Raw genomic sequence first — 16,175 nt, forward strand, 5'->3', positions numbered from 1 at the left:
AATCTGGCTGTCAGTTTATGGTACTTATTAAGTCAAAAATGAAGCAGCTTGGAAGCTTCTTGCATGCAACAAAATGAAAAAGTGTTATTCCATGAATAAACCAGAGGCACACAAATGGCAGGAGATGAACTTGAGAGCTGCCGTGTGATCCAGCTGGGTAATATACAGTACATTTCAAACTTGGTGCTCTTCCACTCGCCCCAGTCAGGTAATCCAGCAGCGTTAACAGCGTAGTATCTCTTATCTAAAGGAAAATCTTTTTTAAGCTTGTGTCTGGTGAGTAAATCAAGAAGCTGCCGAGGTCTGAGCTGTGTTTTGTCTCCTTAGTTTGGGGATGTGGCATCAGCTGCAGAAAAGAGCAAAATATTTAAAGTATTTCCTAAAGTATTGTGTAATGTGTTCCAGTATGATTGTCGTTCTATTTGTCAGTGTTCTTCCCCATCGATTTATTTTAGTTTTGTGTTTTTGTATTTTTGTTTCTGAGCATACAGTTGCATGTCTTCCTCTTTAGTGCTCCCAGTATATTCGACAATAAACGCCAGGACCCAACTGGACTGACGGCACTCTTGCAGTCGACAGACTTGGTAGGGGTGGTGCACACCCTGTATTGTATCCTGCTTCACAGTTTCTTGCCAGAGTCTGCTTGCCAGAGTCAGGAGCCCTACGGCCCTGGGGTCATCCAGGTGGCTTTACAAGGCATCCGCTTCCTCAACAGTTTTGCCCTTCTTGACCTGTCTGCCTTCCAGGTAAAATGTTAAAATGTATTCTGATTCCTTTTTATTTATTAATAGAGATTTTGCACATTGTTGACAGTTACATAATATAAATATAAAGCAGTAGAATATTTAAATTACCTAAAAGTGCCCTGGATTTAATAAATCTGTGTATATCATCAGCTGAGTGTTAGTATATTTCCATTACAAGACTTTACTCTCCCCATGACCAAGATGACCTGTGCACATAAACACAGGTACCCTTTGACACCCCCCATCCCCAGGTCATTTTTTGGGGGGGTTGAATAGAGCAGTAAGGGTCAGCAGTTAGAACAGAAAGCGAGTGATTATCACTGTATGCAGGGCCATACATTACCCAGCGCAAGGAGGGGAGGGCGACAGCTTCACTGTGCTAAGTCACCGCATAGACTGAAAGCCAGAAGAGTGAGCGAGAATGCTGTTAATTATCTTAATGTCTTGTGGTAATTACTTTGAAGCAGCTTCCTCTCACTGACCCGCCATATTCAGGCAACTCAAAACAGCTGGAAATGAAAGCGTTTTACTGTCGTAGTTTTATGAACATTTTAAATAATGTGTGGTTTCTGGTTTTTGGTTGGTTTTTTGGTTTTTTTAAGAAGAAGAAAAAAAAGCCATGAGTTGTAATCACCTCGTGTCTTGCATTACCGCTCTGCAACAGCTAGTACATAATATACTTGAAATGGATGGTTGATCTGCATTGAGGCTATTGTTCAGGCTCAGTTTGCAACCACATAAGCTCTCAGTGCTGTGTTTAGAAGGGAATTTCACAAGAATTCAGTCAGTATAAATATAACTGGGTTATACAGTTAGTTGCATTTTGGCAGAAAAATGCAGCAACAAACTTGCAAGTCATTGTTAGGAAAACCTCATCAAAAAGAGTAAAAGAGCCTGTTTTTGTTTGAATGCAGTGCCGTTCGCTATTATTTTCCAGTTTTCCTTTTTGTTTTTGTTTTTTTCTTTTTTTAATCTAAATTTATTTTTTTTGCTAAATATATTTTGTTTCATGACACAAAACCTGAATTCACTTTCCTATTTTTTATTTAATTCATTTATTTTTTTTATTATGTATAAAGGCTAACACAACCAAGCTTGTAGTGCAACATGTGATGATCTTATAGCGCTTTGTCACGCTGACATGTTTAATAAATACTGTCTGCTGGCAGCTAATAGTATGTCATTTCACTGTGGGATCGGGGTGTTTTACGGTCAGACCCCCTTTGATTTGCTTATACACGTACACCAAGTTTGTTCCCACCAGCAAAACATATATAACCTTTTATTACTGTGTGTTGTAATTGTTGTAAAAGCTCTTTACAATAACAGTCGTAGTCAGTTTACATCTAAATTACCTGTGATGCACGCTGACATGCTTTTTCTGTGACCTGTCAGTCCGTTCTAGGGGCAGAGGGCCTGTCTCTAGCTTTCCGACACATCGTCAGCTCCCTGCTCTGGTACTGTACCCAGCAATCATCTGAAGAGCTGCTGCACGAAGTAATCATCTGTGTGGGATACTTCACCGTTAACCATCCCGACAACCAGGTAAACTAGCTTGAACCTAAGATACACTGGCGCACCATATTTAATTGTGTTGTAAACCAAGCTACTCTTAACATAAACACTGCACATATATATATTTTGTTTATCATAAAGGGAGAAGTAACTTTTTGTCTTTTTTTTTTTTTTTTTTGACATCTAGTTTTTACTGTTCATAGATGAGGCATTTAAGAAAAGAAAATCTTGTTGGAAAATTTGTTTGGAGTCCTTCAGAAGACGTTAAGAAGTTATTAGTTTTATTTTGGATTATGAGATCATCATATGATTTTCTCGATTTATTTCTTGCCATCTATTTGTTCAGATTGCTTTTTGTATCTGATGAAAACTAAAATCTGTAATTTATTTTTAAAAATGATTACCTATTTAGCACTAAAACTGATGAGCATCATTTAACCTCTACTTAATCCTGTTAATCGCTTATAAAACTTGCAACAGATTTTCTGTTATTTGTCAGCTAATTAGATATTTCCGCACTAGTTACATTTATTGCTCACACTTGTTCAGAGTTGTCAGTTGAGTTTAAAAAAGACTGGTGATAATCATCTTACTGTTCTTTAAAAAGGATGTCGTTTTGTAATTGTAACATAAAGCACCTCTTTAAAGATTCACGCCTTGGCACTTTCCTGGTTTTGGTCCGCGTGTCGTCTATTGTCCCACAGAGCGACCTATTGTTCGTTCCTTTTAAAAGCGGGGCTGTGTGCTGGTCCTGGTGTTACAACTACTTAGGGTGCACTGTGGAAGTGAGCAGGATGCGATGGTGCAGACCTGGCTGCTGTGTAATTGGCTGTCATGCATGGCCCGTCTACCGGCCCCTTGATTAGTCGTGCTACAGTTGGCTGGCCTTTGATTAAGCTAAGCCTGTCTCACACAGGCAGCAGCCACCGCTTCAGTCTACACCCACACTGTTACAATCAGCCCCTATCACAACAATTTATGGGCTGGTTACAGATTTTAATGTGCCGTTTTTTCTTTTTCTTTTTTTACTTCTAATTAAAGGTGCCTCCAGTGTATGTGCTACTTTGGATAGTAGAAGAGGGCAAACCCCAATTTAATTATTCTGATGTACATAATTTGCATTTGTTGGACATTGTAGCTCCAGTTTGCATATTATTTTGACTAATTAAGCGTTAACCGTTTGATAGACTGTTCGTCTTTGCACAGCCACAGCGATGATAACAAAGCACATGTAATCCCATATTTTATTAAAACATTTGCATGATGCTAATTTGATGCAAAAACTTCCTTCACAACCTGGAAGCTGCCTGAACTTACCTTGCATTTGGATCTTTAAAAGAATAAAACACACACACACACACACATTTGTGTATAGATTGTCAGGAAACAAGATCCCTCACAACCTTCGCACAGAGTTGATCTTTGCCAGTGGTCCAGTTCCTGGAATGCGTCCATTCAGTTCTGCACCAAAGATGGATGGCGTTAAGGAGAATATTTAGAGCAGCTTGAGCTTTTCTCAAGCTAATGTAAGCACTGGCAGAACACAAAAGCAACCCAACCCAAGGCCTGTGCGGTCACAGAGACTGCTGATTCACTGTCAGCACACCAGCTTTTGTTTATATATATGCTCTAGAAATAAAGCTGCTCATAAAAAGCAGAACTTTGAAGCAGCCCCTTTACATAGTGATATATTCCCTCTGCTCTGGGGGGGCATGAATAATTCACCTTGTCACACAAAAAGCCATTGGGAGAGTGACATATGTAGGGTTGTGTGTTTTCATAAGTGTGTCCCTGCTTACGGGGGCCACCGAGTCATGTAGCCATGTGTTTCATTGTCTGCTGCTTGTGTCTGTAAAGAATTTTTGACACAAAAAAAGGACAAAAGTGAAATCTGTTTTGTAGCTGACTGACATGAAACGGTATTTCCTTTTTCACCAGAGAGATGCACTGTTAATCTCCGTGTCTTTAATACATTAATCCGTAGTGATGATGTTGGATCTTAAGCTGACGGGCAGTAATTATAAACTGGTGACATGTTAACCCACCTGACTCCTGCTCGCCTTTTAGAAAGACAAAGCAATTTTAGAGTGTGGAAATCTTAAGAATACAGCACATGGAAAATTGCCACACACACGCAAGCAAAGGAAGCCACACACAAGTGCTGTCAACACACACACAGCGGGTCTGATTTCAGGTACTGTATGGATGTTTCACTCTGGAGGCATCTGAGAGCACCTAATTTTTCTGTGCTTATATTTCATAAACGGTTGTTTTTATACCAGTAGCCTTTACATGAGCTATGGATTGTCTCTAGACTGAACATCCCACGCGCGCGCACACACACACACACCTCCTGAGCTCATCATTCTCTGTGGGGTCAGTCTTCTTCTTCCCATTCTCTTTGAGGGCGTTTCCTCTGCCCCGCAGGCCCACACCAGGCTTTAGGCCTGTAATTCCTGTTAACCTGATGTTGAAACTCTTCCTTCAGCAGTCCATTACTGCCAAGACAACCAAGCCCTTACTGCCTGCAGGGTAAGTGCAGCTCGTGCAGACCATGGGGAGCCAGCAGCGGGAAATGCACACTCTGTATCACCCAGCAGAGTAAACAGAGGCAGAGAGAGACACAGACATGCATACACACTCCACTAACTGGCAGAAGAGTGCCCGATTGTTAGCTCAGTCCATGATTTACACCCAGCTCCGGGGGTGAAGCACAGGTCCAGCTGATTTTAAGTGAAGCTGAGGATATTTTTATTCCCGCGGGCCTTTCAGTGAGGAGTGTCCATTTGTCTGTAACACTGTTGTCATGCTAGCTTCAGTGCAGAATTATCACTGGGTAAATCTGGGATGGGATGACAGCAGCAGCTCATAAATAAAGAGTTATTGAGCTTTATTGTGTAAACAGTGAGCTTGTTTTTGAAAAAAGTTACCTTAAACGTCAAGTTGGAGCATTTTTGTCAGTGTCTGCGGCTAACGTCCAATTGTCCAGAGGAAGTTTACACAGCGTCCTCCCCATCAGCCATTGTAACTGCTGTAAAAAAGCACTAAACACTTATTTGAGAAACTTTGCTTTATGTGGTCTGTTGTGCTGCTTTTCTTATCAGTAAAGGAGTCCCACTGAATCTGGTTTATATTGTGGCTTTAAGTGTCAGATATATGACCCCACTCTGGCTCTGGTTCCTCCTGAGGTGTTTGGAAATGCATCCACAGTTGTGACATTACAAATTTAATCAGTAAGAAATAAATGCCAACCTCATCCATACAGGCTATTTATGTTATTTGAGAAGTGTACTGTATTGTGAGACTGTATAATTACAATCTTTTTTTTTTTTTTTCCTTTTCTCCTTTAAATTGTGGTTTCAGCTTTGATGCTGGCTTTTTCCCAGGAATTTGTTTGTTTCAGAACATTAACTTTACACACTTGTTGTTGTCATTGTGACCAGTGAGGAAGTTATGTAATGGAGTATCATAAAAACATTTTTTTCAAAGGCCATGTCTCTGAACTTAAGAAAGACCAGAGCAGCCAGGACACTTGAGGTTTTACAGGGCCTGCGTTATACGTGGACCAGACGCAGAGATTCACATGCTTGTTGTTAGTTTTATGACGTCGAGCTTTTGCGCCGCTGATACTTCAGCTATGCCAGGAGAAGTAATGCTAAAGCATAATCTTTAGCTGGAAGCCATTTCAGACTCCGGTGCCGCTCTTCACCTAGTAGAGGTGCGGAAAGTTGGCAGGCGACTCTGTTCTTTTACCTCCAGGCTGTCGCTGCCACCAGGCTGTGTTTTATGCCTTTTCTGCGTCAGGCACTTGAAGTTGGACAATTTGTTTAGGCAGCTGAAGATGGAATTGTGCGTAGTGGAGGATTATGAGATTCCTGGGTGATTTGTGTGTTGGATCACCTTAGAACTCCTGCTCAAACATGCAGTACTTGCTGCGGTGTTAAATTATGATACCCCAACATGCTCTGCGTTAATATACAAGAACGAAGAGATGCTTTAGCTTTTGCATAATCATAGTTTTGGCTTTCGGATGAATACGAGTGCATAAATTTCCACGCCCTTGTTTCCAGTTTTATCTTCAGGCAGCGTTGCAACACAAAAGATAAAATGTAGGCTTTAATGGAAGAAGTAGCAATAAAATACTAAATCTAGACCTTGTGAAAATAAGCAGCCCTACATGTAGAAACAACCAGAACCTAACTTTTTGCTTTTTTTTTTTTTTTTGCTTTCGTCAATGGATTGATATGTCTGGGTCCCCAAATTCCTTAGGGGAAGAAAAGTGAGTGAAAAGTGTTGCGGATACTGAGAGAAGGTTTTCAGTGATATAGTAATACACACCAGTGCACACATGATTTGCGTGCTCTCTCCCAGTGCTTACATTTCAGGTTGACAAATTCACTGCTTCTGCCCTTTTCAAGGACTTGTGTTACCTTAAAGTTCAGACTGTCCATATGGATTCTTTAAACAAATGATGATGGGGGAATGACACTGTTTTGTGTCCCTTTGAACTCCGCTGTAGAGGCCAGCTCTGAGAACCTTCACCTTGAACAGATAAAAAGCAATGAATTATCGCTTTGTTTATCCGGCTGCTCGAACTCAAAGTGCATTATCAAAGGAGAAACCAATGGAAGAGTATTACAGAGAGTATTTTTAAAATCTTGTAAATCTTGTGAATTTATGTCACTGGGACTCGTGGACCTCTCCTTGCCCTTCTGGTTTCCATTGGCGCGGAGTCTGTACCTGTAAAGCAACGCGGGATGTTTTTCCAGCCAGGCTTTAACAGGCTGACCTTCCCGGCTTTCGACCACGTGCTGATGGTCCTGTCGAGCTTAGGGGCGATGACCAGAGCATTAGCCGGAGACCCCTCTCTTTGCAACAGCCACCTTTCTAATCAAATGAGGCTGCGAGTGATTTGGTTTTAATACTGGTGGTCCGGATGTAAGAATGACTGGCTGTGATGGAGAGCAGGATGTCAGCCTGGTGAAAATGCCATTAATGGTATTGCTCATTTCTTAAAGTGGGGGTGGCCAAGCTGTCGGTGGAGCCTGCCTTTCACACGCCACCCCACCCTGTTGCCCTGTTAATGCCCTCTCAACCTGAGCTTCACTCCTTCACGGATTCCCTCCTGCTTTCGCGTTGCCTAAAGACCTTAACGCGAAACTCGAAAGTGACGTTTTAGTCACAAACGATAACATCGCTTCACATTTCTCGTTTCCCCTCGTGCATGTTACAGCAGCTCCGCCATAACCGTTTTTGCAACAAAACATCCCATCATTGTTTTATAGCCTGTGATTGTGTCATGGGAGGCTGTGCCCCCCACCGCCCCCAGGTCTCCTCCTAATAGCTGTTGGTGTGTTGTTTTTAGTGGCAGATTTACATGTGGGAGGTGTACAGGGCGTTGATTTACAACCAGCAGTGCCACCGACTGGCTCGGTGACTGACTATCCCCCGCTCCCTGTGTGTTCCAGGTGATAGTGCAATCTGGCCGCCAGCCCAGCGTACTGCAGAAACTGTGTCAGCTGCCCTTCCAGTACTTTAGCCACCCACGCCTCATCAAAGTACTCTTTCCCTCGCTCATCTCGGCCTGCTACAACAACCCTGAGAACAAGGTCATCCTGCAGCAGGAGATGAGCTGCGTGCTGCTGGCCAGATTCATTCAGGTAAATATAGAAACATTGTCACACTTGTACTGTGCTTTGTAAAAACACTTAAATACACAATTGTTGATCACCACTACGTGTTGGGATATATACATTTAGCACTAATTGCTCTTTAGCAACAGTGTTTTCATAAAAACGTAAAGTATATTCCAACATGTAGGGCATAAATTCCTCTTAGAGATGCAGGCTTGATTAAACTGTATGAGTGATTTGTATGTTTCTCAAAATAAGAGTAGTAAACATACACACACATAACATCTGAACCTAATATCAGTGCATCTGTTTGATTTCTTGTGAAGAGGAATTTGCAGAAATGCGGAAAGTATTATAAATGAGTCCAGTCTTCTAAATAGAGCATCCACACCCAGTTAATCTCATTCACACCATAAGGAAGCCCCTATGCATCAGCTGATTGACGACTGCTCATCCAGGCCCCGGTGAATCAGTAACAGGCCGGGCTTTACAAAGACAAACGGTTTCCTTCACACTGGATTTACCTGCCACTGGTTCACCTCCCAGTAAACAGCTTGTCTCCTTCATCTTCCTCCTGACAACAAGCCCCCTCACCTCTCTGCAAGCTCCACTGTTTAGACACAGATTAACTTCCATTCAGAGGGAGACAAGCTATTGTCACGTCTTTCAAACAAAGCAATAACACATGGCGTCTCGCCCCGCTGCCCTCATCTCTGTGTTAACCTCAGGAACATTCCTCAGAGTGGAACGATTTAATCCGGAGTGGTTTAGCTTACTGAGTAAATTGCAACGAGAACATTTTTTATTTTAATTGATTCAGATATTACTCATATTGCATAATCTGCAGTACACTGTATGATGATACTAAAGCCTCTGTATTCTCTTAGGATTGTGCATCAGAGGAGAAGGATTCAGACAATAAACCAAGTAAAACGGGTAAGTTCTTTAGTTTAGTTCAGTAAATTTTTAGTTGTGTAGAAATATTTTAATATCATGGGGTGGTTAAAACCATATCTGCAATTAGTTTGATGTGTTTTGTTATGTGCTTTTTTTCTTTCTTTTTTTGTTAAAGGGATTAATAAAAATGTCTTTGTGAAGAATTTCAGCACCCACTTGTTTTTGTGAAATTCTACACTGGGTTTTAAAAGGATTTCTGTTTTTCTGTCTACAGTTTTTCAGCCACTGGATTTCTGTGAACTGTCCAACCGCTTTCCAAGAGATCAGTGGGATTCAGCGCTGCAGTTTTTCCTCAAACAGCAGGAGGACTGATGGAGCTGCAAACGTGATGACAAAGCACTGTATTAATCGTTAGAAAAGACACTAAGATGTGGAGATGTTTTCAGCTATTTTTTTTTTTGTTTTTGCACATGAGTAAAAGATATGCTCTTCAAACTGTGTCAGATGTACAAGAAAGAAAGAAGCCTTGTATATTTGTGCATCTAGTTTGATTTCTTGAAAGTCATTCTGTTGTTTAAGAGGAATTTGCACAAAATGTCTTATTTGTACATTTCAGTGAGAACATGCACACAACTACTTCATTTATCATCTAAATAAGCCATTTACTTCTGTTTGTTCCGTTTGTAGACAGTAAAGCTTACAGCAGTGACCATCTAAACATGAAGTACTTACTTATACTGTAATATATAATTTGCCAAACGTTTTCTTCTATACTCTGTGTGTGTGTATTATTTGGTTGAATGTGAATTACTAGAATGTTCTGTAGTCTACATAATGCCAGTTTAAAAAAAATGCCCTGCCTTGATTCCTGATATGTGTTAAAGGTTCTATTTTTTAAATGTCACATTTTTTTCCTGTTCATTCACCTTTTGTTAGGAGGAACTTACAAATTAATATAATTTATTGAGTTTGTAATCAAAAATAAAACAAATATATGTGATTATGTGGTGTCAGATTTTTTTTCTGTGCACAATGAGCAGGGGTATTTAAACTCCATGTCCCCCCTTAATTTGGCTTCCTATGGAGTTGGATAATGATGCCCAATGTGAGCTGTCATTGACGACACATGAGTACATATGAACTGGTTGAGACATTGAGGTTTTTTGGATCTAGCTGCCCAAATCAAACTACAAGAAGAAAAAACTGAAATGCGGCAATCTACAGGTTAGACTCACTTCATTGTGCGGAAATGCAGTCTTGACATTGCAAGTTTAGGTTGTCCTGATCGGTTACAAGATAATCCCTGTTAAAATCCACAGGTTATATCACCCCATAGCCTTTTTTAATATTAAATAAATAGTTACCACTGCTGTATCTAATTTGCCACTTTTAAATATTTACCAGCAGGTAACAGGATTGTTCATTTTAATCAGATCTCGTTTCCTTCAGTGATTTTTTTTTTTAAAGAAAAGATCCTCCCCGACAAATTGTAGCGGGTGTAGGATGTCAGTGACGGCTTGACCTGTATGCTCTCTTGTCCAGCGGCTATTTGTCGCTCAGGATTCCTACTGGAATGAAAATAAACTCAAGACACGCCAGAATGCGTCCGCAGGCTGGGAGTCCCCTCAGCGCTGCGCGTTTTGTTGTGGGCCCATTCAGCGTATCCTTTGCAGGTGATGCCAGATGTAGATAAGGGGGCCGCCGAAGCCTGTCCTCTGTCTAGACTTGTAGCCTAACCACGGGGATTCACATGGTTGTAATGGTTCACTTTTTTTTTGCACTTTTCCCCCTAAAAAAGCTCAATTTTTATCATTTTATCGCAATAACTGGAACATAACATTACGCACAATTTGCTATAAATTTCAGCCCCAGGCTGAGGAGCGCATTAATACTCATATAGGCAGTGTAAACATTCAAAGCCATAAAAACACATCAAGTCAGATTAAAAAAGCCGCAGACTATTGTGTCTCACTCAGTGAACCGTGATACATGTGCCAAATGCCTAATAATAATATATTGTCAACCATCAGTCACTGATCCACTTGGCGCAGAAACGCTAAATATAAGCAGATTCAGTGTTGCAGGCTCCTGCCTCACGGTGTGGAGGTTTGCACCTCTAGAAACAAGAACATGTGTAAAACTGAAAGATTGAACTGGCCGAATGAGTGTGAGTTTTTCTCTCTTTTTTGCACCACTTTTTTTCCCTGAGCTTTTCCAGATCAATCCCCACTTTAAACAAAGTCACGCTTTATAAGCAGCAGATGCGCTGTCATTTCCCATAAAACTGATTTATTTTCACTGACCATAATTAAAATCTTCTGAATGCTTATGGAACAAATGGATTTTGCATGCAATAATCAGTCCCTTTATTGTTAAGTCCAGCCATGTCTGCCTTCAATAATAAATAATAATAACTTATTTTTTTCTGGAGGAACCGCGAACAGCACGCACCTCAGTCTTAATCTGTTTCAATAATTTACAATAGTCGATAGTGAACGTGGAAATCATGCACATCTACACAGCTTGTATTTTTTCCCCTTTAAAACATACTGTAAGCATTAGCGTTCGGACGTCCAGAGCAGGCTCCCGTGTTTAAATCCCACCATATATTCCCGTTGTGTTCAGTTCAGGTGTGGGCGTTGTGGAGGCAAGGTGTCCCATATATAGCTCGAAAACCAGAATGTCCATGAACAGCTGCGTGTCCTGTCGAAGTGTCATGGGGCAGGAGAGTGGGATCAGATACCTAGATGTACAGGGAACAGTCAGACCTCAAATCCTCCAAAGGGGACTTGAATGAAATGATCCTCCAGCAAAATCCATCCTGGCTGTTATATTCGTTCTTTGAATGTCACTGAGGGTTTTTGCGCAGTCCTGCAGCTCGGTGCCTCCAGCTGATCCCGGTACTTCCTCACGTGTCCACGGGACTCGGCACCATACTGTTCGGAGTGTCCGGCAACTGAGACGACAGAGAGGTCACATCACTGCCCGAGGAGTTCCCCAGAGAGCCCGCTTCAGAGAAAGACACCTGCCAAAAGGGGGAAATATTCAATTCAGCAGAGAAATGTCTTACATTTTTAACAAGACCACATTAGGGAGACTTCAACATGTGTGAATGGAGCATTTAAATATATCTTTATATACACACAGAGAGGGTTTTTTCTTTTAAAAACTTAAAAGTATGAAATGAATCCATTTAAAACTATAGGCCCAAATTCCTCGCATAATCTCACGAATCCCCATCTTCGATAAGATGACCGCCAGATCAAGTGACTTGATACACACAAAACATGCATTTTGCGTTTAAATGTCTCCAATCTGATGGATAAAGCCATTTATAACTGTGAATTTTATATAAATGTCTTTCATCACTAAGGTCTCGCTCTTACCCTCCCCCTGTCTGCGCATGTATGTAAGCAGCACCCTTCATGCCAGTTCAACATTTTGAGTATAATTTATGACGTTCAATCCCACCAGTTGTTGGAAAGCAGGCTGGTCGAGATCGGTCTGCAGGGCGAAGTCGCTGAGGGTTTTCCATGGAGGCTGGTAGGACTGCACCTCCACAGGATTCCCCTGCACGGTGTTGTCGTGGCGGATAGGACTGCCTGCCACCAGAGGTGTGCCTGTCAGGCCCTGCAGATTCTATGAGAGAGATTAAAAAAATACAAAATATTCAGTTCAATCAAATATGCGTTAGTCAGCGGATGGATAAAGCTGGGATAAAGGTTAGTGCGCTGTTTGCCGAGTAAAACCTTCCAATCTCAATGTGTTTAAATTATTAGTTTATTTCCTTTGTTACGTTTTGCATTATTATGTTTTGGGTTTTTTTTGTTGGGGTTTTATTTATTTATTTATTTATTTATTTGGGGGGGCGCATTGTTTGTTTGTTTGTTTTTAGCTTATAGCTTATCGTATAAACAAATAGCTAAAACGTAATGGAAATAAATAAAATGCAGCTCATACGCTTTAAAAAATAACAAACTAAAATGCAGGAAATATCCACGTATAATAATAATAATAATAATAATAATAATAATAATTTTAACTTGCAAAATAGCAGTATATGGAGCGGTTTCCGTGTTTTAAAGCTTTATTATTATTGTTATTATTTTTTTTAGTTTAATTTACATTTCCTTTACAATTCCGTAAAATAAGATACACTTATTTTAAATGATTTTATTTGTGACTTTCCCCCCTTTTTGTCATTTTTTTTTAATTATCAGCGTTTCTATGAATTTGTTATTGTTATACATTAGTCATAAGCATCAGCACTGCCTTTTCGTGTTATTACTGGGCTTCAGTTGTCCTGCTTTAAATGAAAGTCGCCACGATAAGCTGCTGCGCAGTAGTTACAAAGTAGACTTGTGTTTGTAGGTGTTGAAACGTCAGATTATTTGCAACTGAAAACGTTTGTTTTTTTCCCCTCGTTTACTCACGGTTTTGTCGTTGTGCTGCTGCTGCTGAAGCTGTTTCATCAGGATGGACCTCTTCTTGTCTTTGCAGCGCTTGTTCTGAAACCAGACGCGGATCACCCTGGGGCTCAGGCCGGTCATCTCCACCAGCTGCTCCTTCATCAGAGCGTCCGGTCTCGGATTGGCATTGTAGCAGGTCCGCAGTGTGTGGAGCTGCTTCTCGTTGAGCACCGTCCGCACTCTGGTGGTCTTCTCGGACGGCTTGTGGACGTGGTTCCGGTGATGTGGAGGGTGCCGGACCGAAACTGGATCTAAGGAGACGGAAAATTTAAAAGTTAAACTAAATAACTGCATGTTTTATTTAAGGGGCAAAAGTAGACAAGCCTTTAAAAAATACAAATACCCCATGTCATATTACAGGTATCACTGTAAACGGTCAAATATACTCCAATGATATCAACACAATCAATTTAAATATGGAGGCCTATTAATCGTGAAATAGTGAATGTGTCAAAAATAGATTTGGTGTATATACACATAACCGGTTAATAGATACATACAAATGTGAATAATAATAATAATAATAATAATAATAATAATAATAATAATAATAATAATAATAATAATAATAATAATAATAATGTGCCTGCTATGTAAACAATAAGCCAGCTTGTACCTGAGATGTGTAGCGGTCTGTTGTGAATGTTCCCCGGGCTCAGCGGGCTCCCTGCTGAGGCCCTCTCCATCATCAAGCCGTGGTCCGCCCTGCACAGCAGCTCGTCGTCCCGCAGGGAGAACTCGTCCCCCGGCAGGAGGTGTCGGCTGCACACCGAGCACCGAAAGCACTCCATGTGATACACATTGTCCCGGGCTCTCATCACCAGGTCGCTGCTACAGAAGCCCATGTTACACTTTGCACATTTGATGCCAAATAACCTGCAGAGGATCACGGAGATGTGTTGGTCCCATGCATTAATTCCGTATATTTCGTATTATTTATTTGGACTTAAATCTGATGCTGGTCTCACTTCATGATCCTAACAAAACGAGCACTAGCTTAACTGGCCAGGGACAATAATTTTAAGCCCCGAATGTCTATAACTCAAATCAGACTGAGCTCTGGGCTTTAATTAACCTGTGCATTTGCAATTAATATAGCCCATCATGATGGACTTATCATTTTTGCCTCATCCTTTAAAAAATAAATAAAAAATAACCAGTATTTTTAACGGTTTCTTTAAAAAATAGAAAAGGAAAAAAGAAAATCCAGAAAACTCTGCTGACTTACTACCTTGCATAATCTCTTTTACAGTAAGTCTTTCCGTCTCGGACGAAGCAAGTGCAGGTCTCGTCCAGATGCTGGTTGCACTCTGCACACTTGAGGCAGGCTGCGTGCCACTCCAGGTCCGGGGACACTCTCAGGATGTACTGGTCGTGTATCTGACTTCCACAGCCCACACACATTGCGATTCCTGACTTCTCTGTGAAGTGGGAATGCAATAATGCAAGATCGTATGTGCTCTTTTAATCCTCACGACATCCCTTCAAACCCACGCCAAGCTTAAGAAGAGAAACTATTGCGTACATATCACATCAAGCTTGTAGGTTCATTCCAAGAATATTGCTGAATAATTATAATTAGGCCACAGGAGCTAAAAATATCCCCAAGCATAACGACGTGGGTTTAAAAAAATATGACCACCACACACGTTTTTTATAGCCCAGTCATGTTAAAGGTGAGGTGTGAACAGGCTTTGTGAACGGATCTCTTGCAAATTTTTAGGAATTTTCTGCAAGCCTTGAATATTATTAAGAGATTAATCATCAAACCCAGGCGTCTAAACAGCGTCAATGACATAAAAGTCCAAATAAACCCCCTCGCACGCACAAAATAAAGGGGAATTAGAAAGGGAATAATCTTACTTTTTGAATGATCCCCCATATCATCCAAGAAAGAAGTGTTGAGCAGGATATCCACCATACAGGAGGAATAGCCGAGTGCAAGGCGACAGACGGAGGAAGAAGAGGAGCAAAAGGCAGAGGAGACCGTCCCGTCCCGGGCTGGATGATAAACTTGTATTCCTCCTCCGAGAGGTGGAGAGAAAACAAAGATCATCGACCAGTGACGTCTGCAAACCTGGACGTCTGTGGGTCCGGGGAGAGGGTGCCATGCAAATCTCCTCCAAGACCCCCTGCTCTTTCTGTTCTATTGGCTTCTTGGGCTGGTTTTGTGTGCAGGAGGAGCGTGTGTGTGTGTGTGTGTGTGTGTGTGTGTGTGTGTGTGTGTGTGTGTGTGTGTGTGTGTGTGTGTGTGTGTGTATGCGATTTTTCTTTTTAATTTTCAAGCAAGTGTGGCTTGGATGCATTATGCAGTTGTTGTATTTTTTTGTTAGTATTCCTTGCCTTGAAAATGTACACACGGGCCTTATCTCCTCTACTCTTATGTGATTATAATTTTTGCTTCTGCTGTGAGATTTTTGCTATTAAAGCTAGCAGGATGCGTTTAAAGTGATATTGATCTGAAGGTTTAATGAAAACGCAGCCTTAAAGCTAGTTCTTCTTTTGCTTCTTTTTCTTCCCATTTGGTTAAACTGTATAGCTGTTTTATGCAAATATCATATAAGGTGGTTTTTCCAACCCTGTCTTCAAGCTGTCATAGTAAGTAATGCTCACATCAGCAGGGAGCCCTCTACTGGATGAAATATAGATCAGCTGAATATCAATCAGCTGGAGAAATGAAACATAAATCTTGATCGCTGCTTTGGACAGCTCTTGAAGTTTTGCTCTAGTGGAAAAGAAGTCCTATAATAGCAATCTGCAAGGTGTCCTTTATATGTATACTTCAGGTTGAAGGTAGTTCATATCCACCATCCGCCCTAATCAAGCAGCCCTGTGCGCGCTGTTTTTTTTTAAACTGTTATTTTATTCATACGGTGATTTTAGCATGCAAGCTTGTAAGGTGTTCTTGGGTATCT

At 41.0% G+C, this 16,175-nt stretch overlaps 2 protein-coding genes across 4 annotated transcripts in view; one reads left to right on the forward strand and one right to left on the reverse strand.

The window, feature by feature from the left end:
* The window catches only part of scaper (S-phase cyclin A-associated protein in the ER), a 58,281-nt gene extending 48,508 nt beyond the window's left edge, over positions 1-9,773 (forward strand). For all 3 annotated transcript variants that reach the window (XM_005729973.1, XM_005729975.1, XM_005729974.1), the window contains 5 exons: positions 512-746; positions 2,142-2,291; positions 7,730-7,921; positions 8,782-8,830; positions 9,066-9,773. In XM_005729973.1, coding sequence (XP_005730030.1) covers positions 512-746; positions 2,142-2,291; positions 7,730-7,921; positions 8,782-8,830; positions 9,066-9,163 — 724 coding nt within the window. In that variant the 3' untranslated portion in view covers positions 9,164-9,773. The remainder of the gene's footprint in view (positions 1-511; positions 747-2,141; positions 2,292-7,729; positions 7,922-8,781; positions 8,831-9,065) is intronic.
* A 1,510-nt stretch (positions 9,774-11,283) lies between these two features.
* On the reverse strand, positions 11,284-15,301 carry isl2a (ISL LIM homeobox 2a). Its single transcript, XM_005729976.1, has 6 exons — positions 15,124-15,301; positions 14,492-14,681; positions 13,877-14,136; positions 13,225-13,511; positions 12,263-12,430; positions 11,284-11,816 (listed from the first exon to the last, which is right to left on the reverse strand). The coding sequence occupies exons 1-6, from the start codon at positions 15,179-15,181 to the stop codon at positions 11,700-11,702; spliced, it is 1,080 nt and encodes a 359-aa protein (XP_005730033.1). The 5' UTR covers positions 15,182-15,301; the 3' UTR covers positions 11,284-11,699.
* Positions 15,302-16,175: the final 874 nt, after the last annotated feature.

The sequence above is a fragment of the Pundamilia nyererei genome, unplaced genomic scaffold, assembly GCF_000239375.1.
Source record: "Pundamilia nyererei isolate P.nyererei 1_Seehausen unplaced genomic scaffold, PunNye1.0 scaffold00035, whole genome shotgun sequence".
Lineage (NCBI taxonomy): Eukaryota > Metazoa > Chordata > Actinopteri > Cichliformes > Cichlidae > Pundamilia > Pundamilia nyererei.

Coding starts and splice junctions, on each gene's coding strand:
- isl2a (XM_005729976.1), bottom strand. CDS start 15,181: ATGGTGGATATCCTGCTCAACACTTCTTTCTTGGATGATATGGGGGAT. Junction 14,137..14,491: donor TGTAAAAGAGATTATGCAAG/GTAGTAAGTCAG, acceptor GATCCTCTGCAG/GTTATTTGGCATCAAATGTG. Junction 12,431..13,224: donor AGCAGCACAACGACAAAACC/GTGAGTAAACGA, acceptor TCTCTCTCATAG/AATCTGCAGGGCCTGACAGG.